The 25,903-nt window shown below is 41.7% G+C and overlaps 1 protein-coding gene across 2 annotated transcripts in view; it reads right to left on the bottom strand.

The window, feature by feature from the left end:
- Window positions 1–14,557: 14,557 nt before the first annotated feature.
- The window catches only part of BRINP1 (BMP/retinoic acid inducible neural specific 1), a 183,032-nt gene continuing 171,686 nt past the window's right edge, over window positions 14,558–25,903 (bottom strand). For both annotated transcript variants that reach the window (XM_058672474.1, XM_058672475.1), the window contains one exon: window positions 14,558–15,816. In XM_058672474.1, the coding sequence (XP_058528457.1) occupies window positions 14,676–15,816 (1,141 nt within the window). In that variant the 3' untranslated portion in view covers window positions 14,558–14,675. The remainder of the gene's footprint in view (window positions 15,817–25,903) is intronic.

The following is a 25,903-nucleotide window of genomic DNA, read 5'->3' as shown; positions in this document are numbered from 1 at the left end:
AAGCACAGTGTTTGCCACTAGGTCCGTGCTAACGTGAAAGAGGAAACGTCCCAGGCTCTAGAAATGCTGAAGACCTACTCCTAGACACATTGCCTAGCTCTGTCAATAGTCAGGCAATTTTCTTTCTCAGGTACGCTATTTCACGTAGAAGGTTGCTTCTAATTAGCAGCAGGTCAGCTGTGCCACTGATAACTTACAGAGTGAGGATTCTGGTAATGATGCAGAGGGAAGGAACAAGTGACCTCCTCTCCCCAGGGCCTACCCACTGTAAACAAATGCATCTGTCCTCTTCCTAAAATGCCATGAGATTGGGATACACAGTCAGTCGTTAGGGAGAGAATCCTGTGGTTCTCCAGGGTTACCTACGATCAGGCATTCTAACCTTCGTTTCAGCATGCCGTAACAGAGAGCTGGTTGTGTAGCAAAAATAAACCACATGCCCAGCTCCTCATTTATTAGATGCTCAACCACCTTCCCACTCTTAATCTCCACTGCTTTAAAATGCAGGTAGTGATGAAACTCCTTGCCTTGCATGTTCCAGGATACCACATGGGTGCCAGTCCCTATCCTGGCTGCTACACATCCCAATGAGCGCCTGTGGCCTGGGAAAGCAGTAGAGAATGACCCAAACCCTTGGGACCCTGCACCCATATGGGAGACCCAGAACAAGCTCCTGGCTCCTGGCTTCGGCTCACCTTTGGCCAGTGCAGCCACTTGAGGAGTAAACCAGAAGATGTAAGATTTTTCTCTCTGTCTCTCCTGCTCTCTGTAAATCTGACTTTCCAATTAAAATAAATGAATATTTTTTAAATAAAAATAAAATGCAGGTAAGCTTGTGCTTCTAAACTCAAGATCAAACAGGCCATTTTATCCCACAAAGCCTGCGAGTCCTCATTCACACAAAGAATACAACAAACCCAGGCGAGTGAGCTAAAGACAGAACTTCCTTTGGAATGAGTATGATATACACAACCCAGGTGTGTTGGATTAATCCTGTCTTGCACAAGCATTCAATAGAAATTACCGTGCTGCACTGCAAGGTGGTGGAGTAAGACTTCCTAATAAATGGAAACGGACCAATAGTAACTAGGTTCTGTGTTTCAATCAACCGATAGCTGCAATTAAACACATTTTGAAACTTCAGTTTAAGGCATCAAGCCATTTCATTATAGTATTGATCTAAATGCAGTAGTAGGCACATAGTAGGAACACAAGATGTGCTAGGTGAAAAAAGAAAAAAAAAAAGAATGAACAGCTTTGACAACATGAATTTGGGTGTGAATCTTGCTCTTTCAGGTCCCAAAGCCCAAAACACATTCTGAAGCTATTTCCTCTTCTATAAAATAAGAATAACCATGATTATACTTCATTCAGTCTTTAAGAGACTGTGGAGTTCAGTGTGAGGCGCTAGAGTAAACACTGATGCTGCTTCATGAGACACAGGGACAAGCAGCTCTACTCGGGAGTGACCCACTGCTCTCCCATACTCTAGTCCTCATGTGCTGAACTGGCACCAAATGAGCACACAGAAAACTTGGGAAGAGGATATGACCACCCTAGATCTTTATGAAGAACGTGCTGCAATCCAAATGTGGGGCTTCTTGTGATTGAAGTTTTTGATTTTTAGAACTCAGTGTGCTGTGTCTGCCCATCTTTCTTCTTATCAGGTGTCTGAAAAGGACATATTAAGGATTCAAAAAATGTGCCATTTAATCAGCTTATTAGGGAGTTCCATACACAATAGAGCTATTGTGTGGCTGCAAATCCCAGCTGCTGGGAAGAGTTCCTTGCAAGGTGACAGATTTAGGTCACTGTCATTAATGAACTTGCAGATTGATGTTGCCAGGCTGATGCTCACAGAAGATGTCAAATTCCCTTTACATAGGGACAGTGGAAGGGAGGATTTGCCACACTTGATCATCCTGTCCATCCTTTGACCTGGCTCTGGCAACATCCTGAGCCAGATGCTAATATTTGCCTCTACTTCGAGGGAAGTATCAGAATGAGTGTCTCCATGATCAACTTACTGTATGCCCTGGGATGAATTTCTTCACTGTACATGAAGGAAACAACACCTGAATACTTCACCTTTTTCATTCAACAAATGCTTTTGGACCTTTGTCCAGTGGCAGGTACTAACACTAAACATGACCTTTAGCCTAATATTAATGTGTTAGCTTCTTCATGTACTTACATACAAGGGATGCAAGTTTATCCCACACCATGCGGGTAATAGAAATGCAGCATTTCTTTCTCTTTGGATTATACTAAACCTTTTCCTGATTTGTTCCCAAATGATTAATGGAATGATCATTGCAGTCATTACCAAAATTCTTTTGAAACCTTGGATGCTATATTAGTCCAGCACATATATAGTCCCATAAAAACTAAGGAGGAGACCTGGTCTTGACCTCTATTAACCACGATTGGAACATGTTTCTGAGGATACCTGTGTGACTTGGAGGATGTTGCTTCTACAGAAGGTCATGATATGCTATAATTACCTTTACAAAGATACTGCTGTCCTGGTCACATAGCAGATGCCTATTCTTCGAAGCTTCTGGTCAACAGCTATTGAGACACAGTACAAACCTTCATCCACCCATTCTTAGGAAATCCAAACCATCATGTCATCACTCCAAGACTAAGTCCTCTCTTTTGATCAAAACAATTGTCTCTCCCCACTTGGCTCTTCCTTATTTCCACAGTGACTGTAGTTTAATTCTTCAGTTGGCTGCTGAAATTCATTTTTTAACAACTTCAGTGCATATTATAGCAGCTCAGGGAGGAGGGGGCTTAGATAACAGAAATGCATTTTCTTACAGTTTTGAAGACCACAATTCCAAGAGGTTTCATATCTTCTGAGATCTTTCTCATTGGTCTGCAGGTATCCATTTCCTCAAACCATCCTCACAAGATCATTCTTCTATGGAAACTCATTTCTGTTGACTCTATTTGTGTGCAAATTGTCTCTTCTCATGAGGACCTCAATGAATGTTCAGTATGGTCCATCCCAAGAGTCCTCTTTTGTTTAACCACCTTTTTAAAGGCCCTAAATCAAGTCATCGTTCTCTAAAGCCCAATGGTTAGGATTTCAGAGTTGATTGAATGGGGACACAATTCAGCCTTAGAATATGCAACTATGTACGTTTATATGGAATGTCATTCTTCTAAGCTAAGATGGGAATAATACCCATGAAGTTGTGTGATGGAGCCATTCTGCTGTGGATTTTTAAAAGTAGCAGTCTCATAACTCAGGAGAGGAATTATGGAAGAGGATGGTCATTTTGAAAGGTTGGGGAAAATCTCTTAAAGGACAGATTTTTTTTTAGTGGCATTAGGCATGGATGCAGAGGAAAGAGCTATCATAATGGATGGTTACCTGTTTGTTTATCATGAGCCGTTATTCAATAAAACAAAACACTTAATCTCTCAATCAGAATATCCTATTTCACCTGTGATAATTATTAATAATAATAGCTATATTCTTCTTGTTTTTACCACGTACCTGGTGGTTCATAAGCATAATCCTCATTAATCCTCTAATCATAGGAAGTCATTGTTAGAATCAAAATGAGAAATATGTGTATATAATGCACTTTTGGAGAACAGGTGGAAAAAAAGAATATTAATTTTGTTCCTATTGTATGCAAGGTGATATTATAGGTATTTATCTCCATAGCGTTGCTCAGCTTTCATACCAACCCAGTGATTTGGTTGACAACAATTTCATACAAGGGCAATGAAATCAGCCTCAGAAACATGAACCAAATTGCCAAAGTTCATATGGCTTAGTTTTTGTGTGGACCAGGATTGTCCTTCAAGTGCATTTCACAGTGGATGCTATACTCTTAAGATTCTAAACAGGTGAGTGAGTCAGAAGGCGTATTTTGCACCAAGAGTAGTTTATAACACCTTGAATTAAGAAAAGTCCTTTGCGGTGGAACAATTCCTGGTGAAGCTGTTGGTTCAACAATAGCTGCTATCAGTAGGCTTTACCTGCTGCTGAAAGGATGAAGAACATGATGATAAGAACGAGGTGATGCAGTCATCCCATAGCAGGAGCAGACATAACATCATGCGGGAAGGAGTGGCAGGGTGGATCACTTGGTAACTGACAGAGTCTAAGGAGAAGGCCACCAAATGGATGCTTAGAACTTTATTTCAAGTGTAGAACTCAGTACAACAGGACAGGCATAGAGATATGGTCAAGATCATTGCAAGTTTCCCTTTTCTCCAGAAAAAAAAAGGGAAGTAGGCAGAATGTCAATTCAGCAATCCAGGAGGCTAGAGAAGGAACCCCATTCCTGAAATATAAGAAGAAGGATAGCAGAGGGGCTAGATTTTGAATACATCTGTTCATAGGTCAGCATGCTTTGAACTCTATTAGCTGCCAATTGCTTTTAGAATAAAATTTAGAATCAAATGTGTTGTGGGACTGGTGCCATGGTTCAACAGGTTAATCTTCCCACCAGCAAGTGCCAGCATCCCATAGGGGCACTGCTTTTTGTTCCAGCTGCTCCATTTCCAATTCAGGTCCCTGCTTAAGTCTTTGGAGAGCAACAGAGAATGGCTCAAGTTGTTGGACTCCTGTACCCATTGAGTGACCCCAATGAAGCTCCAGGCTTCTGTCTTCAGATTAGCTGAGCTCTACCTGTTGTGGCCATCTGGGTAGTAAACTGGCAGAAAAAAAGCTCTCTTTCTCATTCTGTGTATCTTCTCTCTGTAACTGCATTTCAAATAAAAATAAATTTAAAAATCTTTATGAACAAAATCATATTAGTTGTAAGTTAGTTCAGCTCATGGCTAAAAAATATTGCTATCTTCTGCAATTCTGTTTCCCCACTTCTAGTTCCTATTCTGCTATTATTTCTTCCTCTTGACTTCATCTTCAGATTAACCATACCACTGTATGAGCACTTCACTGCACTTGGAGCCAAGTTCACATCTTTTCTTCATTCAATTAGATTCTCATTAGATTTTAGGTCCACTGGTGCTTCCCACAATGGTCCCTTTCCAAACTAGCCTGTTAGGGACCCTTTTTGTCTGTTCCCATATCTTCTTACATTTCTTTCCCCTTTACATGACTTACACTAAAATGTTAATTTCTAGCTTCCTCTGTAAGCTACAAACTTTGTAAAGTACCTGTCAAATAAATGAGTAATCTACTGAGTGCCAACATCCTCAATCTCTTATGAATAAAGACAATATTTTCTGTGAGTCTTACTTTAAGATTGAAGCTGTAGGTAGTAATCAAGTTCCTGCAGCCATTGAGAAATGTGGCCTACCTGCTCTGAGAACTCTGCATGTCTTGCTGGCCTCAACTGCCTCATCAAAACCCAATAAAAAAGACTGACCAAAGCCTTGGCTTGGCAAAGCTCAGTGTACCAACTCTGAGTTTAAAGGAGAAAAGAAAAATTCTCTCCATATTTTCCCACTAATTTAGTCTCAGTGTTTTCCCCTACTACATGGTCAACTTTATACCCTGCAGAAGATTCTCACCTGGTGCTTTCAATTTTTAGGTGTCTCTTTTGCTGGAGGTGGAGTTTTCAGTGAAAGTTGGGTCTTTCTCAGGTCTGCAATAGTGACCTTTTAATGCGCCAGTGCAGAGCTCACTTTGCTGTTTCTAGCTGGGTTGCTAAGCAACATTTCTGCTTGCCTGAAAATGGGGTGAGGCTGTACCAAGCTTTGTCAAGGCAAAAGACACAGGGAATGATCACTTGGAGCTCCGCCTTCTACACACTCAGTCTTCCATTCTCCTGTTCCCAAGTTCCATTTTTTACTATTAAAAAACTCTATTTCCTCTCCCTGCACCTGCCCCTAACTTTAAGTACAATTGTTGCCCTTGGTAGCTTGTGAACTACAATCTGTCCTTAGCTCTTTCACTCAGTTCCTATGCTGCAGAAGTTTTGGGAGGTGACCCACATCCTTTGGAAAACAAGGGGCATGAGAAAATGATTTCAAACTACATTTTGGGGCCACGCCTGACTGAAAGGAAAAATAAATGACTTCAAGTGAATGCATACTTCATACCAGGGAGTTAATGGTAGGACCCTAATTGTACCAATTCGAGTGAGGAGTGGAAATCTGACCAAAGAAAATTCCTCTAGGAAGGCCAGTGAAGTAGGAATTATTATTTTGTACACAGGGTGGATAACAAATTGAAGTAATTTTTCAGGCTCAAATAATTTATAAAGATCACAGTCAGGAACTGAACCCTTGCAGGCTTTATACTCAGTGATACTAGCCACTTTATCTCACCCTTACTGTTTTTTGCTTATATTAAGCAAATAATTACAAAACTGCAGTATTTAATCTGACCTTTCTGATGTGGTAGTGTTCTTCCCTGCATGATTGAAATAATGACAACTCCCTTTTAAGTGTATGAGAGAGTAATACCTGCTGCATCAGAGGCCCAGAGAACATGATGCATCTTTCCTTTTTCTCTTCCGTCAGTGTGTATTGAATCCCATTTCCTAAGACCAAGATGACCTTATATGGGTAGGAAGCAGGTTTACAATCCATTTTCCAGACATGTCATTTGTAAGAGTGATGTTTCTGCAAAAACGATGTGTAAATAATGATCTCACAAACATTCCTGTATGAGTTATTGCCTGCATTCAGCCTTGATACCAATTGTACCTTATATACAATTCAGTGTCAATTGTAATAGAAAGAAAAATTGACTGGCATGTGATGAACACACAAGAAAAATCTGGAATTCCTAGAACATAAAGTAGATGCAAATATGATGAGAAAGTAGGGTGACAGCCTGAAGCTGAACAAGGACAATGTCTGTCCAGAACTCCATCAATTGTTTGTCAATATAAATCATTTTCAGCTCTCCCCTACTAGATTCTGAAGAACTCCTCCAGCTACATACATCTCTGTTGGATGAGTTTGGGACGGTGGCTGCATCAGCTTTGGAAAAAATATTCAATTTATTTTCCTGTAATTGAACAGGAGACAAGATGAGAGAAGGAGGGGAAGAACTAGAGTAAATGAGGGAGAGAAGCTTTTACCTGTGGTTCACTCAGCAAGTGGTTGGAGTAACCATGGTTGGGTCAGGCCTAATGTCAGATCTCACAACTTTATCTGGGTCTCCTAAAACAGTTGAGAGGGTTCAAAGGCTTTCATTCATCATTCACCACCTCCAAGGATGCATTCACAGGGAGTTTGCTTAGAACTAAAGGACCCAGGTGTGGAACCAACACTCTTCTTTGGAATGTAGGCATTCCAACTGCTATGTTGACCAGTACTAAGTCACAGCACCTGCCCTTATCAAGCAGCTTTTGTTAGACTAATGAAATACCTGACGCAACTAACTTTATGAAGAAAAGTTGATTTGGCTAATTATCCTGGAGGCTCACAGTCCATGGTTGGAAAAGTCCAGGGTATCTGTCCTCCGGTTTTAGTGTTCTCGCTGGTAGAATCCCAAGGTGGCACAGACAATCACCTGACCAGAGACAGGGACCATGCATGTCTGTGTATGTATAAGTGATTTCCCTCTCTCTTCTTATCAAGGTGCAATAATAATTCAATCACAGAGCTCTGCCTTGGTGGACTGATCTATTTCTTAATGATCCAACTAAGCACCATGATTGTGCTGCTTCTACCATTTTAACACCATCAACAACAACAAATCATGGAGACCAAACTGCACATTTGAAGGAACAAATACGCAAACCACAGTAAATGGGCTTTCAGTAACCTGTAGCAGGGCGGAACTAGTTCCATCCAGTTTTTTGATGGATGGAATTGGTCCAATCAGAGATCAAAAGCCTTCTTTTTGTGCCAGGTCTTTGGGGAACAGACAATTGTTTTTCTCCCTTGACCCAAACTACCCATGCCCCTGCTCACTGCCTGCTCCTTTTATTCCCTCAGCACTGTTCTTTCCAAGGGAAGAACAATATACAAGTCAATATTGCATTGCCAAAGATGTAAGTAGCCCTACCTGGAGCCAGTGAGGCCTCCCTGAGGTATAGAAAGAGTAAGAACTGAATCCAGGCTGTGAGCCAGATCACAGTCTTCCAGATGGAAAAAAATCTGCTTTAGCCAGCCTGTTCCCCCAGAGTCCTGGCTAAATGGAACTCTGGAATTCCAGCTGTCAATACATTTAACATTATTTGAAAACACTTGACTCTGGCTCATGGAGGAATTCAAGTTCAATACTTGGTTTGTTTTTAGCAATTGTGTAGTGCTAGATGCCCTCTTGGGTCTGGGTTGTTCCTATGGATCATGTTAGAGTACTCATTTGAGCTTATTAAGGAAATAGCATATGGCACAGTGCGGCCTCTAATAAGTTACTTCAACTTTCTAAGACTCAGTGTTTCAAATATAAACTAGTGAAACATATATCCCATTGGGTTTCAATGAAAACAGATCAGATGTTATAGTCTGACTGGTCATGTTCACCTAAAAATCATTCATTGAAATGTAACACTTAATGTGATTGCTTGCATTTGTGGTTGGGAACTTTGGAAAACGACCAAGTCATTAGGGCCACACCCCATTAACATGATTAGGGTCCTAATAAAAGAAGCTTAGGGAGCCGCTCTGTCTTTCACCACATAAACCCATAGCAAAGAGTCACAAAGCGTGACTGGAGCTCTGCTTTTGAATTTCACAGCCTCCAGAAGTGAAAGAAAAGAAAACTACTTCATTGTCAGTAATTACATTGTCCAAGTATTTTGTTGTGGCATTATGAATGGGCTAAGACATAGACAGCTTACATCAAAGTCTTAATTAGCATAGTGGTAGATGCGTAAATTAAGGTCATTAATTTTAGCCAATATTATTCATGTAAATTTTCCTATACGCATATCTAAGATATATTTTATTTATGTTTTTTTATTTAACAGGCCGACTACATCAGAAGCCATGTCTCAGGCTCTCTAAAGTAATCAATTCTCAGAACAATCTTATAATGGAGTACTTATTCAGAAATATCTTTTTATAAAACGAATTGAATGACAGAGAGGTTAAGTATCTCACTCAACTGGCATAGTTTTGTGAATAGCCAAAATCTATGCCCTGTTTGTTCTCCGGCACTCTGAGTCACAGTATTACGCTGGTAATTATTTTCTCATGTCAAGAGAATAAATTGTGAAAGTGAAATCACCACTGCCGCCTCTGGGAAACGAGGCCTAAAACATTGGAAATTTGCAATTTGGAGTTCTCATCCTAGTTTTCAGAGCCTGGTCATCCTGTTTCTGTAAGCCTGGATCAAAGGATTAAGCTTAGAACCTTTTGATGCACTCACAAAATATGAAGTGGCATTATTAATTTATCCTTATGTATTCAATTAACACACCAAATAATTAGCATATATTTATAAGCATACTCTAATTTACAAATTAATCACAATTTCCTTACTCATCTAGCCAGTGGAAGAATCTGTGCACTCTTCAGTCATGGTGAAATCTCCAGGGATTCATCAAACATGGGCCAAAGAGCTATTGTTGCCGACATCAGCACAAACATGTAGACTTGAAGTTGGTTTCTCCTTATCATCATCTCTGAGGTTTTCATACAACCTGTTTGTTTATTTATTAAAGCCATTTGCTTCCTGGGATAAATATCTCTTTTTAAGTGTTTCAACAAGATGGAGAAAGCTTTGTCTACACTCACAGAGAGACTTGTATTTGGGTGGAGTCAAAAAAGCTTTGGGAGACAAGCAAGGAATTTTAGAAACCAGATACTCAGCTTGTGATTTGTGAAGCTTATTTGCTACATGTTGCTAAATGGAAGCTTCGATTATTTTCTGATTTAATCTATCATGGAAATGTTATAGCCATCCATGTGTCAGGTTCAGTGACCCAGATTCTATTCATCTATACCAATGCATTTCTTTGTGTATCTTAGCTTACATCATTTCTTTCCAATTTAGAAGCCTCTTTCTTTAAACTGAGACATACAGAGAACATATCTACTTAATACATTTGGATGGAGTACATGCTGAGTTTCATTAAAATGACCGTAACTACCATTCCTCTCAGGACATTGCCTTCCCTGAAGGTAGGAAAGTTGTACGAACTACAGTAACTGGATATGTCATTTCAGGACAAATAACACTTGAGATAGTGAAAAGTGAACATGCAGTTTAGATTACACCAGAGACACTTAACCAAAGTTTGTGGTATTTCAGAGCATTCAGGAAAAGCCATTAAGAGATCTGTGAAATACTGTTCAAAAGTATTTTTATTGGGAAAAGGCCAAGAGCTGTAGCTTCCGCATTTCTCAATGATATCCCTAGTTTCTTCCAAATTAACTAACATTATGGAGAAACATAATTTTTCCCAACTTAATGATTACTTCAGCTCATATAACAAGGTTATTTTATATTTATTTGTATATTTTCCACTCCATTCCCTATGTCCTTATTGATTTATATTGCAAGTTTGCTCTCAAAGTATTGAGAGAAATACCATATCACTTACCCTTCCACTTGTAATTCTAGACCCTGATGATGATTGTAAGAAGAAGGGATATTTCCACGAGAGAGATAACTCAGGCTATCTCTTTCTTCTGGGCTCTGTGATCGACAAGGCAGGAGTCACTGTTCTAGCATGAATTTCAGAAAGAGTGTTCTCTATTAACCGAGATCCCTGCGATCACCCAAGGATTTGATTGATTCTAAATGGGAAAATCAGTATTTCAAAGATTATGATGACATATCTTGCGCATTATGTATCAGTGTATATATAAGATCCTGTGAGATATAGAGACAGATTGTTTCTCATCAGCTGAAGTGTCATGCTGCTGGTACTCTATAAATTAGGCTACATGACCTTTCTCTCTCCGAGGTAGTGGAAAGGGAGCCAAATTTACAGTTTTCAAGACTGGTAGAATACTTTTGTATTTAAGTCTTGTAAATGTTTAATTTTTAAAGTTTGATAAACAGTCCGAACTGCTGCTTTGCCTCCTAGCTCATTTTGGCTGGTATAAGCCGTGATTGATCCGCTCTCCACTTCTCTTTTTTTCTTGTTGAGTATTTACATCTTTATCTAGTCTTTGATTTTCAACCTTACTTCATTTTCACCTTCTAATTTATAAATTGTAACTTGATGACCTCTGACTTTCTTATGACCAGTTTTATCTGATTATATTTATTATAGTTACAGTGTGATAAGTTTTAACTTTTTAGATGACTACAGTTATTTTCATGTTTTTATCATCTTTTTCTTTCTTCTTTTTGATTTTCAAACTTTATCCTTAATTAACTAGGCACTTAGATGATCTGAATATACTGTATCAGGGCTTGATCACTCTTCTTCCTTTGACGCCACAGTCCATCTCTCCAGCTGGTCATTTATCACCATCTAGTGGATCCATATTATTATCGCTTTCAGCCAAGCAGAGATTAGCATCAAATGTTTGTCATCTAGATTGTCTCATCAATACAGACATCCCAACAAGATGCTCTATACTGCAAGTTACATTCTTTTGCTCAGATAATCATTAAGTATCCTTCCCATTGTGTCCTTTCGTTTTACTCCTTTATCTTTCTTCCACTTTGCTACATGTATCCAATGTGTAGCCAAGATTTTAATCAGTGATGGGGATCTTGCTGTTGGTGTGACCCTCGCCGTGCCCTCATCTTTGAAGAAAGCAGATAATGCCAAGGTCCAGAATTTTCCAATGATTTTATTTGATAGATAATTAATGACTTTCTGTAGTTTCCATGGCAATGCCACATTTTGCCTCCAGACCTTGTCCAAATGGGCATTCTGTTCACTCTTGTGTCTTAGCATCAGCATGTTAATCAGAGATTGGGGTACTTGGTTGTTACATCAAATTGATAAGACATAATTAAGCTAAAATCTTGCTTGAAGGTATCAAACTTCTCTTCTTCCCAGCAAGTGGGGACCCCTGTTGATTCAACCGTTAATCAGACACGAGCAAGAATCATTTGAAAATCCATAGAATTTCATGTTCCTTTAAAGCATTTTCTCTTCAACTTGGCATATATGTTTTATGTCTGAATGTATCCCTCTCCATGAAAATTTCTCTATTTCCCTGACCTTTCCAATCAGTAGACTTTGCTCTGTAAAAAGAAGTGACTGCATTCACATTTTCAAGGTGTAGGAGACCAGCTTTTACTACAAAGAAAGCTGATGGAGTCTGGGGCAGAATTGAGACCAAGGGTCCTAATTTAGTAGTGGTAAGAAGTAGGTAGTACAGTGAACATAAAGTTTGCCCAGCAATTCCATCAGAGGTCTTTGGAAGAGCCTGAGAAGTAAGGATGAAGCAAAAAGGAAAAGAGATCATTGAAGAACAAGATTTAAATTCATTCTTCAGGTCATAAAGATTATGGACAACTGTTTATACTTTTTAAATCAAGTCAGAATTATCACGCCCACCTCAAATGACACTTTAAAAGCTATTGTAACTAATTCTTATGTATGCCTGGCTTATTTAAAAAAGATTACCTTGTGTTTTTATATTCTCAGTTCTCCTTATTTTGTTTCTTGCTACTGTCCCAAATGTCTAATTTTGTTCCAAAATCCAGAAAGAAAAATCCCTTCCATCAAGGTTTTCCAGTCCCATATAAGAAATTTGTAACTTCTTCATGGCTTGTGTGACTGTCTGTAATAATACTCCTCATGGTATGTTGTAATTATTTTTAATTGTCTTATATGTCTTCTTCACTGGTTTTTGAGTGGAAAATGTACAGACTGCTTCTTTACAAATGTTTGTATTTCAGACATCTTATTCAACCACTTGGCATTTAGGAAATATCTGATGTTTTACTGGCCTTCTGCAAAATGTTGTGTTTGATGGATAAGCCACGATGGTAAGAAGGCTTTCTAACTGCAAGGAACACTGAATCTTCTCAAACTCTGAAGTCCAAAAATCCATGTTAATGTAAAGTGTATGAGTGTTAAAGATTGATATAAAATAAATGATAATCAATTCATAATATATCTTGCAATATTTAGGTTGAAATATACCATTCTAGAAAAATAATATCTTCTTTAACCCCAATCACTCACTTAAGTGACCTGAATAATTCTTCCCTTTTAATGCGTTGGAGCTCTCTTCCCTCACCAAAGACAATAAACTGAACCAGGGATAGTGCTTAACTATGCCACACTGTCACAGCCTCTAGTGCCTCTAACATAAGGTTTTGTATTTTATCAGGAAAAAAACGAGAGAGAACTGAAGCCAATAAAGGAAAGTATGTAAATCTGGTCGATGCATGGAAGACTATCCTCCCCTCTGGATCAGTGGTGTGAGCTGTTGATTTCCTTCCATCAAAGAGCTAAAAACAAAGTGAAAAACAGAGCTAAGTAGCTTTCTGCCTTGGAGTGGCCCAATTACTGAATGGTAATGATTTCCCAATGATAATGAAGAGATTTGCACATGGCAGAAGTTCAGACAAGAAAAACTCTATTTTCTATTATATTCAATAATTTTCTGGTGCTATGTTTTCATCGTCAACACAGAAATAAATAGCCAGAGACTTGCAAACACTTTCTCCAAGTACATTCTAGCAAAATCCTAATAGTGTAGAGTGTGTGTGTGTGTGTGTGTGTGTATTCCGAGTTAGTTAAAGGGCGATGTGTCACATCATCACAGATTCTGATGACCTCTAGATGTTTTTTGTTGTTGTTTTTGCTGTTTAAGATACTTACTTGAGGAAGTTTGTGTGGTAGACCAATGCAATGTCAACAAATATTATCCTATTTCACCCACATTTAGTCATTGATTTATGCAAACTAAAACTCCCAACTTTCATATGGAAAATATTTCTAGGAAATCTGACACCATTTCTTTATGAGGAAAGTAGGTGGGAGGGCTTTCTTCACACACTGGCATGGAAAGCTGTGAAAACAACCCTGGTCTGAAAAATACTTCATCCTGTTGCAGCTTGTTTGGCATGGAACACACAGCAGTGGTCAGTGTGATTTGGAGTGAGGTATGTTGACAAGGAAGGCTGAAAGTAGGGCTCAATTCCTGATTCAGGAACTCACTCTGGGTGTGATCACCAACATGCCATTCCTCTCCGAGCTTATTTTCCAAACCAGTGAATTTGAGGTCCTGACATCTAGAATTATGTATTGTCTCATAATAAGAATGTGTCTCTTTCCCATATTACCTATTGGTCACTTTTCATTAGCTTTTGTTTTTGGAGAACGGAGGAAGCCATATGTATGGATTGCACTGACATTATATGCCAGCCCTGTGTGCGAATGAGTCAAAAGAACCACAAAAAATAAGCATAAAGAGGGAAGAAATCATAACCGAAGAAATATCTTCTTTATCTATGTCCATTTCCTCCCACAAGGAAAAATGGCAGTGTCAGTTGTACATTACATATATCTCTCTCTCTTTGTAGTGTTTAATCTTAGCACCTGCACAGCAGAGATCTTTACAATTCATTGCATATGCTCTCCCCTTCACCCCCCTCCATACAGAACCTGAGGCCTAAGAAGCAAGTTGCTCAAAGCTCCACAAAAGGCTGAGACCCTTCCTCATGACAGAGTAAAGAAATCACAAACATGCCCACCGGGGTTACACAGCTGCCAGGATGTATGAGTTCCCAACACACGAAGATTTTCCTCCTTTTCTTTGACTATTAATTACATTTTACAAATTTTTGTTGTGTTTTGTTTCGTTCTGTTTTGTTTCGTTTGTACATCAAAAGGGAAAGTCGGGGCAAGGAGTCCGGGTTAGCAGAGTTTGGCGGTCATCTGGTCCGACTGTTTGAGAATCTCGGTGTTGTAGAGATCCAAGGCGTGGTTCACTCTGATGATCTCGGAGTTGGTCAGTTTCAGTCGGTGTTTCAGCATACAGGAGAACAGGTCCAGCTGGGGTTTCCCTGGGGCCACTGGAGGGGCCAATCGGTTAATTCGGTCCCGAATATCCAACAAGAGGAGCATCACGGATGAAGAGGAGTAGAATTGGCCGCCTTGTGTATAGGACTGGTTGACCTGCTGTACTGCGCTTCGGAGGAGGTCGGCATTGAATCTCAGGCTGTATCCAAACACCTGCACATCTGAGATCTTGATGTAGAACTGCCTCTTGGAGGGATCTGACAGGTCCACAGGGCCCTGGCCAGTCTCATTGCGCAGGAGGGTAGGGAGCCGAGTCCGACTACGTAGGTAAATATGGACCGTCTCGAAAAACGTTTTCCACCTGTTGCCCAGCAAGAGAGTCCAGTTGTAGCATTGGCTGTTTTGGAGGCGGATCTTTTCCCAGCGTGGGTAGCCGAATTCCCCGAAGGGCATATTCCAGCCCTCCGAGTGACTACCACTGAACGGGTTAACATAGACAAAGAACATGGGGTCTAGGCTGCTGTTGCGCATCTGGCAGATGCGCATTGACATGCCAATCACCATGTGTATGAAGTCCATGCGGTTCTTGTTGCTCTTGAGTGTGAGGGACATGCGCTTGCGCCACCGAGGGTCAAAGAAGGTGTCGAGGCGGATCTCGTTGCTGATGAAAGTGGTGTGGACATAGAGGCGCGAGTCCATCTTCTGCAACAAGTACTTAAGCTCCAGATCCTGGAAGTCCAGGTCTGTCTCGAAGCTAATGAACTGCTCGCTCCGCTCCGAGTCCACGTTCTGTGGCTCGCAGCGGCCTCGGTACAGCTTGTAGCCCTTGTTGCAGGAGCCACAGAGTGAGATGTTGGCCAGGCTGCACATGGCACAGCTGTTATTCCCGCCTATGATGCAGGGGATGGGGCGCTGGCAAAGCGTGGTGCTACCATGGCAGACGCAGCTCCTCTGGCTCTCCAGGAAGGTCCCCCAGAACCCATTCTCATTGCAGTAGAGAAGTGACTGTACCCTTGCAAGCCACTGCTGAATGGTCCTGAGGGATAGAAGAAAAACAGGATGTTAAACACAAACAGTGGGGCTGTGAGCTGGGGTTTTCCAACTGGTAACACAAATGAGAATCACCAATTCAAAAATATCACAGAATAGGGTTGAGTCATAACAAAAAGAAAGAAATGGGGTGGGAATTTAAGAATCACATTCTAGTTTCTTGTAATATCACAAAACAGCTACATTCTTTTCAAAACCATTTATTGGAAAGGTGGAGACACAGAAAGAGAGATAAAGGCAGGCTTTCCACACACTAATTTATCCTGCAGTGCCTATCACAGCTGTAGTAGCTTTTGGGTCTCTCACATGATTGGCAGTCTCCATTCCTGGAACAATCACAGGCGCTCTAAGTACACCTTAGAAGGGAGCTGGATTCAAGACGCAGCTGGAGCTGGAACTCAAACTTAGGCACACTGACATGGGATGTGGGTGGGCTCCAAAATGTGTCCTACTTGTTGATCCACTTGACTTCACCGAGCCAGCTACTTGACTTTACACTCCTGGCTTTAATGCCCTCAGCTGCACACTGAGGAGATAGGAACCAATGCTATTTGCATCGTCCCAACTTTTGGATATAGTCCCATTTCACAGCAAGCCCAAAGAAGTTTGATTCAGGAAATTAAAACTTAATTGGGCCTCCTTGGTGCCAACAAATTACACATACACATGCATATGAAAAGCAGCAACAGAAACATTTTGAGGTTATTCATTTAAACCTCGTCATAGATTGCCACAGAGGTGACAACTTCAACAAAGAAATTCTGTTTTATCATACGTAAGAAGTTATGCAGTGCTCTTATGCTGATAAACACCAATGAGCCTCACAGTAGCTATTCAGCTGCTGTTTCCTCCATTTTTCTAGAGATCTAAATTCTCCACTCAGTGGCATTTCCATTGCAACATATTTCCATAGGCCTCCCTCCCTGGGCCCCCATCAATATTACACATGAAACTGGATTTACTTCCCAGATTCCAGCCACTGCAACAATGCAATGGAGATGGATACTTGATCAGATATGAAACTGCAGAAAAACAGGTAAAAAATATGTAAGGCAGTCAGCTTAGAGGCCTCTCATCTTTCCTCATTTCTGTGCAAGTCATCTCCTGGCTGTCTTCCACGCTACAAATAATCCTTTCCATGTGTCTAGCACTTTTTACTCACACAGAGCACAGTCACTCCCATTTTCTCACTTGAGCCTCACAACAACACCCTGAAAATAGCTTGGCACTTGGGGTCAGATGGAGATTACTTCAAACACTGGCTCTCTCACATGTTAGCTGAGGTCATCCTGGGTAGTTTCTTCGCCTTCCTAGGCACCACACTAGGCAGCTGTGAAGCTTGCATGAATTTTTAGGTGAAAACTTAACTCCAAACTTGGTAGATAATACAGACTCCGTAAAAGTTAACCTCAGTTATCTCTACAAAGAGACAGCCAACCCTATTTTATAAACATGACCATAGGAGTACAGAGCTGAAATCACAGATTCAAAGTCATACATAACTAGCCAGTAATCACATGGCTTGTGGCTATGACTTTGCATTATCTATCCATCAAGGGCTAGGGAAACCTTTCTTAAGCGATTGGTGTTGGTAGTATGATTATGATGATGTTAGTGGTCCCCATCTCCATTTTAACAAAGCCGGAAGTGGAAGGCAATTTACATGATGCCCTTGTGGAAGGAAGGAAGGATTTACTATCCATGTATTCTGCCCATTCCAGCTGATGAGCCACAATCATCCAAACTCAAACACCAAGAGCTGAGGAGGGGTGGGGGAGCCCAGAGGCAAAAGAACAGTGATGTTGGCTGAAGAGACATGGGTGCTCTAGCCTCCGGTCACGAATGAGATCCTTCATTACTTTAAGCCTCGGGATCCATACCTAATACCGAGATAATGAAGCTCAGCTTAAGCAGTTGGTGAAAGGACTCAATGAGATAATACACTGAAAGTGCTTAGAAGAGCCTCACATAAAGCAATTATGAAAAGGGTAATAATAAAAAAGGACTCTTACACCTAAGAATAAGCTCTTCCTTTGAAGGTTTTGAAACGCTCTCAGGGATTTCACTATCTCTCTGGAATTTGAGGGAAACCATTTTGTTATATCCATTTGAAAATGGATACTGTTGAAATGGCTTCCCAGAATGCTTTGCTTTAAATACGTTGCTTATCAGCAGAGAGAAAATGGCGGAATTATCAGCGCTGCTCCTCCTTGAACTTCGGTGCATTTTAAATCCGCAGAGGTATCTCCTCCCCAAGCCATGAAAAACAAATCCGTGGCAACACCCAGAACCTAGTACTGAGACCCCTTGATCGCTTGTCAGTCTCCCCTCTGAATTCTGAGGCTTCCCAGGACAGGTCCCTGCTTCTTCACCCCAAGCCCTACCTGCCAGCCCAGAGCCTGGCTGAACGTGTTTGCTGAATGAGTGAATGTTTGTTGAATGGATGAATGAGGAATATCAATAATGTTCTTATTTTTTTGTTTTAAAAAACAAAAACACACATCTCCCCTCAGGAATGCAGCATTAGAGTTCCACCCCATCCACCCACACCGCTCCAGGCCCTCCCGTGTCTGCTTCGTGAGACCAATCCTATTACAGCCTGGAGAACAGCAGCAGGCCCAGCCTTCAGCAAACGGAGCTCGAATACTAATGAGCTGTGCGGCTCCCACCTCCCAAACCAGAACATCGACTGAGTATTGGGCATGAGTCATCTGATATTTCTGTGAGCTGCAGGGGCCCTCCACACCGGTCTGATTGCGTGGTTCCATCTGACGACAGCGTCATTTCAAAATGCCTCTTTCCAATAGCCCACACTTGCCCCCTGTCAGTCCCTCTCCAAGTGACAGGACAGTACCCCATTTAGAACTCCTCTGTTCCCATCTGCGAGGCACTCTGTAACCCCGTAGAGCGCCCCCTTTCTCGTGTCTCATCATTGGGCCCCTTTGTCAGCAGCACAGCCCCCACTCCTCAAATCAATGCCTCATTGTGGCTGAACTCTCAGAATGTTCGGTGGGGGGAAATAAAAAGATGAAAGTTCCTGGGGATGCTGCAACAAGCAACGGGGCTAATGGCAAATTAGGATTCCAGCCCTGTCGAGCAGGAGGGATTGGGGACAGAGGCCCTCTGAGACACATGAGCCAGAGACATGGCACCTGCATCTCCTGACCTCAGAATAATCATGAGGTTGTGGGCTGCATCAAAGGAGGCATTAAGGAAACAGCAAGAGGACTTAGAAAGGAGATGGTGTTCAGACAGCCCAGAGAGCACGAGGCCGAAGGGAAGAGGGAAAAGAGAAAACAGAGGGGAAACGTGGAGAAAAGGGTAGGGAGACAGGAAGGGAGAAAGGGATGGGGTGTTGGGGATGGCGGGGAAAAGATGGCTCAGAGAAGCACACAGAGTGACAGAGGAGTAAAGCATGCATGGGAGGATGGGAAAAGGACATTAGCGTGCATGGGACAGACATGCAGAGATGCAGCCCAGCTTTCATGTGTCACCACACATGGCTTTAGGGAATGTGGACACTGGATGGGCTGTTTGAAGAAGGGCTAGTTATCTACCCCCGTCCAACTTTGTTTTTGTTTTTTGAGAAGTTAGGTATGATTGGACCCAAAGTGGGGACAGCGTTGCTATTGAGTTCTGATTCCCAGGACTAATGGATCTTAAATTGCTTGTGAATATTCATCTTAAGGAAATGATTAAAGAAGACAACAGCTCATTTTGTTGGTTGGTGTGTGTGTGTTTATCACAGGCAAATTACCAAAATCAGCACAAACTGCTATACTTTATCTCCATTCAGTGCTCTGTGTAGAAGCCATTAAAAGTCAGAAACCCTGCACGGTTCAACTGCAGGCAGTGGCCTACAGCAACGGAGGTATTCTGTGGCTTATGTTTCCCAGATATCTCCTGCAGAACAGGTAAAGTGTGAGTGATGCTTCACACCCGCCCACCAAGCACCACGCCCGCCATCCCAGCGTCACCGATGAAGATAACCAGCCCTTGAGAAGTGACATCATCAGTCCTAGATCACGAAGTTACTCCATGGTTGCAGGTTCAAATACCAGACTCTGCTTTGAGCGTGGATGCACTGGCTGTTAAAAGCCATAAAGTAGTTACAATGAAAAGGTAAATCAAAAGCTGGCCACAGGAAGAGAAATAAATGGAAATGATGGAAAAAATACTGAACGTTTGAGTGTGTGAAGGGGCTATTACCACATCCCTCACTTCTGGATGTGCCACGGTCCCTCTCCTGCATTCAGATAATCGTGGCTCCTCAACAAGTACATAGGGAGAGGCTAGGGACGAAGGGTAGGCAGGGCCGTGATCTATAAATACCATTTCCCAGGCTAACTCGTGGTGACAGCCTGCCTCAACCCTAGCAACAGAGAAGCTGCTGCAAGGTCTGGTTCCAGAGGAGAGGATCTCACCAAGCTGGCACAGCTCCTCTGAAGGGCAGTCAGTGCGAGGCAGGCAGGGCCAGGTTTTAAAAGCTTTGCCTTCATCCCTGGGGGTCCAAAGCATTTTCCATTTGCAGCTGGAGCTGAACGCCAATATATCCAAATCAGCATCTTCCTATTGGAGGGGATTTCAGTTCATGCTGACAAGGGGAAGGGATGGGAAGAGGAAGGAGAGGAAGAAAGGAAACTGCATTTTTGCTTGGAGAGCTCCTGGTGAAACACATCGTACCACACACAGAGAGAAGCCTCCAGCAGCAGCCTTGGAAAAGCCATCCCACCTCTCTGATTTTAACTACACTGAGATTCAGTTGCTGAGGTGTAAACCAATGCTTCTTGAGTGTGTTCTGCATCACAGCAGGTGTCCCTTTAAGCCACACCAACCTCAGCAGTTAGAACTCCTTTGCAATTGCCATTCCATTGATGGCAGTACTGAAGATCAGAGAGGGACTGCAACTGTTCCATGATCACACAGCATGGGCAGAACGGACCAGAGCTCAGGATTTCTGGATTGAGTGCTCGCTGAACTACTCAGCTACACATTCCTAACCCTCCAAACATTAGACTGAAAGAGAGTTTGGTTCAGGACCATGGACGCACTCCAGGTGCTCCCTTGTGGACTGTGTCTTGACCTTGGCTGGGATCTGTTGGCGATCAGGCAGAGCTCCCTAAGACACAGAATGGAGTTGCCACCATTTCGAGAACAGAGGCTCTGCCACCAATGGCTTCCTATCAGCAGTTTGAAAGGCACAGTCGCCCGGCTGGGGAGCCCAGGCTGGGATGCCTAATCCAAGCAAGCTCCCTGCTGATTTGAACTGGTGGTGTTGTCTAAGGTGGGGATGCAGTCCCAGGCTTGTGGTGTTTAAGGAAAGATCATAACATTCAGGTGCCAGGAAGAGAACGAGGAGTAATAGATCTAGGCTAAAATAGAAAACTGTAATCCATAACTCCCATCTGCTTACCAGGAGTGTGTATTTAAGGAAGTGAAAGAAAATGAAAATACAGTTTGGGATTATTCTTTTACGTATGCCTTGTCTTTCTTCTAGGCATTTGACACTGTATAGGTGTTGGAGCAGTTCTGTGTGACTTCACAAATTCTGTGCTCTATAGGTCACACACTCAACTGGGGATACAAACAGTTGTTCTTAAGTTTTTGCTGCTGCACTGCCCTGAAGCTGAGCTGTGAGTGATCTCCCTCTGCTCCCTGCCACCCTGTCTAGCTCTCTCTCTCTCTCTTTCTCTTTCTCTCTCTATGTATTGTAAGAATGGTGGTGATAAGAGATTGGTACATCAATACTGTCAGTATCCTGGAGCTCAAATGAAAGGACTCTTGGTTCAGGGAAGCACTACTAAGAATTACACTGAAGGCTGGCTTTTTGACACAGTGGGTTAAGCTTCTGTCTATCATACCGACATCCCAATGCATGCCAGTTTAAGTCCAATTGCTCCACTTTTGATCCAGCTCCCTACTAATGTGCCTGGGAGAGCAGCACAGGCTAACCTGAGTGCTTGGTCCCCTGCATCTATGTGGGAGACTATAGCCTGGCCCAGCCTTGGCTAATGCAACCATTTGGGGAGTGAATCAGTGCATGGAAATTTCTCTCTCTCTCTCTCTCTCTCTCTCTCTCTCTCTCTCCAAATGCTGCCTTTGAAATAACATTTTTTTGAAAAAAGGATTATAACAGATTCACCCTGTTTGTCATTCTCGCAAAGATTCAGTTTTAATGATGCCTCTCTTTGAGTTTCTAGCATTGCCTTAATGACATGTTTTTCCTTCTTCTCTCAGTTCTTTACAAGATGTTGGAGCCACAGTGAGTGGCTCATACTCAAAAGAAAAGAGAACCCACAGATGCGATTGCCTCTTGCCATACTGAAGCTGTTTTCTGACTTGGAATTGCGAAGTGAAGGTGTGAGGTCTTGCTTCGTAGGAGCAAGAGAGGAGTGGAAAGAGGAAGCAGGAGAGAAGTAAGGCAAAAATCCAACGGGGTCTTTAAAATTAGGTTGTCAGGAGCTTAATTGGAGAGGATTATGAAACAATTTTTGCAATTATGCAGTTCTCTGTCAGGAAGGAGGTGACAGGCAGCATCACTGCATATTCAAATCCAGTACTTTGCTTTAGGGCAGAGAAATGCCGAAGACAAGTGACAAAGAAGCAGAGGTCTCCTAGGCAGGACAAAAAGGCTGAAGCAGCAGGATTCTCCAAGGCCATGGACAGAGAGATTGCTTTATTCTTCCTGGAGAGTGGGCAGGCAGGAGAGACTCAGACCAAAAGAACTTAAAGAGGACCACACTGCCTTTAACCCTGAAGTACAATAATGACCATTCAGCTCAATAATCTGAGCAGGGAGGTGCTGTGATAACAGGTGTAGAAATAAGTGAAATATGTGCTGAACCTTGTTTTTCCACTATTTGACCTTGGATATTTGACCTTGAATAATTCACCTAACCTAGCTGATTCTGTTTACTGATCTTTCAACTGGGGAAAGTAATACGCTGTACTTCGTCATAAGAACTACAGTTGAGCTTATAAACCTCCTGGTTGGTTCCACAGAAAGGAAGATATAACTGACCGTAACCTTTCTCATTATTAACAGCAAGGAATAGCAATGTTTTATGAGTGTTTCAGATCAAATTAGATATCTCAGTTACTAGAACCAGTTGATTACAGCTTAATATGCTAGTCTCTCTGGTTGTTCATTCCACGATTCTAATAAATGCTGAACATGATGCTTGCACAAGAAACAAACATGTGGACCTTGAATCAGAAAATATTGAGTATTGAATCCTAGCTCTGTTACTCATTATTTAACCTTGAACAAATCAAGTCCTATCTAGGCTTCAGTTTTCTCAGCTATAGACTGGAATAATAAAATACTTGTTACAAGGTTGTTCTGAGGCTCAGAAACAATGATGTATATAAATCTTCTCATATATAGCAGGAGTTCAGTGTCGCTCATGAAAATGACTATTATGTTTGTATGGAACTCCCATAATAAATGCTCTCTTTGAAAGTAGGAACTGTGGACTTATAAATCCTAGGGAGTGGGACGGCAACAAGTCAGCTGCAGTCAATTGAATAACAATTTTGAACAAAAGGAAGGTGACACGTAACCTCTTTTCTACCACAAAATTAGAACAGATAAATTGCAGAAGTAGCTGTCTGATCTGGTGGTTGAGATACCAGTTGGAATACCCACATTCCACTTCGGAGTGCATGAGTTTTGAGAACTGTTGATTCTGCTTTCCTGCTAATGTACATGCTGAGAACCAGCAGTGTTGGTTCAGGAAGTCCAGTCCCTTTGGCACACACAGGAGACAGGCATTGCATTGGCGAATCTCATCTTCAGTGTGATCTAATCCAGTTGTTTGAGGAGTGAACTAACATGTAGGAGATACTTTCTCTCTTCGCCTCTCCACACTGCTTCTCAAATAAATAAAACATTTTAAAAATGGAATGTTGTGTATTATACAAATGACTTCCTTACACAAATATTCAAAAAGCAAATAAACACATGTAACTCCATATGCCATCAGAACAATGCAAATTAATGCTACAGTGAAATGCTACACATTTTGCCATTTTGCGAACATAGACACACACATACTTCTGGCCTAATGGTTTGGGTTCACATCCCATGTTAGAGCTCTGTATTGGGTTCCTAATTATGGCTTCCAATTCCAGTTTCTTATCATTGTAGATCCCGGGAGGCAACAGGTGCTAAGTGAGTTGGGTGGCTTACTGAGTTTCTGGCTCTGGTCTTCCGTCCCAGCCCAGTCCTGGCCAGTGAGGGCATTTGGGAAGTGAACCAGGAGATAAGGGTTCTGTTGGAGTCTGTCTCATAAGAGAACTTTTCACAAGTCAAGTAGTTAACTACTATCAAAGGTAGCAATGAGAAGAGTCACTTTCTTGGGAAGAGGGTTTGTAATGCCCTGAGGAATTCCTCGAGGCCTTGGTAGGACAGGAAACACACCGTGTTCTGATCAAACCCCTGGTTATGTACTGGTTCGGTTTATGAAAACTCATGTTGCTGTTCACTTAGGATGCTTCCATTTATATATATATGCAGTACTTCAAAGAGTTATTTACAAAACATGACCTTAAAAGCAATCAGATTAATACTATTATGGAAGATGTGCAACTTTTTTTTTTTTGCATTACCTCAAAGATTTCTAAAGCTTTCCTGTTTGCCCTCTAGTCATGGTCCTTAAAATTGCTCTGTATCCCAGGCTAGACTGAGAGAGTATTATGATTCTCACTTTAACAGTATGAAAAACTGAGACTCAGAACTAACTTCTTGATGATCATTAGGAGCTGGACATATCATGAGATTATAATTCACTCTTAGGTGAACTGGCTGGCTTGACTTGGGGCATGAAATTGGGAAGCAGAATTGAGACAGATCGCCGAAGGAGGAAAAGACAGAGCTGTCCACAGAAATCACAAGAACTCAATCTGTTTCTGACTCAATTGCCTGAGCCACTAGATTCAATTCTGAACAGGAAGCTATTTCCAAGCACTAGGGTGGGGAAAAAAAGAGAGGGAGGGAGGGATAGAGAGAGAGAGAGAGAGAGAGAGAGAGAGAGAGAGAGAGAGAGAGAGATTAAAACAACAAAAAAGAATTGGAAATGTTTACTTATTTATTTAGCCTTACGTCATCCAAGTGAATCAACTGCCCTGCTTGCCACACATGCAGAATGACAAACACAGATGGAAATGGAGACATGACTAGTGGTATTGGATAAATGCACCCTGCATGGCACTCCCCCCAGCATACATCTCTGCACCCTCACCATTGATACACATTATGTTGGACCTCACTGCTTATTGTTTTGCTTTATATATAAGGAATGCCAAAGTTATGCTTAAATAAAAACTTCATTTCTGCCTGGTTGGGAGGGCACTCACAGGCTCTTTTGATTGACAGCTAACTGCCTTGAGCTTGCCTGGTTTTATGTCCTTTATTTAACAGGGTGTTTTAGTCACCAAAATTCCCCTCACATCCATGCATATATACATGCACTTGCACAAAAAAGTAGTCAGGGATTATCAAAGCAGCAATTAACTCTTGAGGGAGGTACCCTTGCATTTAAAGCGGCAGAATTTCAGAATCCTGAAGCTTAATGATACTTATGAAGGTATGGTTCATGTGGTAGACAGGAAACAGCATAGACATGTAATGTGATTTCATTGTGGTCACACAATAGCACTTTGAAGGTCAAACTAGAATCTTTCCCTTGCAGAAGGTGCCCAAAATCTACAGGATTAATTTTTCTCCCAGACTTCTCTGAAATCCACAACACTTTATCTGAGCAACTGTGCACTGGGGAAAGCAAATAATCACAATTTTCAAGGATTACTGAATGCTTGCTCTGAACTGACACTAATTCCATGATAAGGAAAATGTTACTCTTGGGCTTCCTTTGTGGTGCTGCATGTTAAACTACTTCTGTGATACCAGAAGCCCAATGGAGGACCTGGTCAAATCCTTGTGGCTCTGCCTTTCATCCAATTTCCAGCTAATAAGCCTGGGAAAGCAAGAGAAGATGGTCTGAAAACCGTGGGCCTTGTTACCTATGTAAGACATTTGGCAAGAGTTCTAGGCTTCTGGCTTCAGCTATATG

The sequence above is a fragment of the Ochotona princeps genome, chromosome 14 (genome assembly GCF_030435755.1).
Source record: "Ochotona princeps isolate mOchPri1 chromosome 14, mOchPri1.hap1, whole genome shotgun sequence".
Taxonomy (NCBI): Eukaryota; Metazoa; Chordata; class Mammalia; order Lagomorpha; family Ochotonidae; genus Ochotona; species Ochotona princeps.
This window is presented reverse-complemented; position numbering and strand designations above follow the sequence as displayed.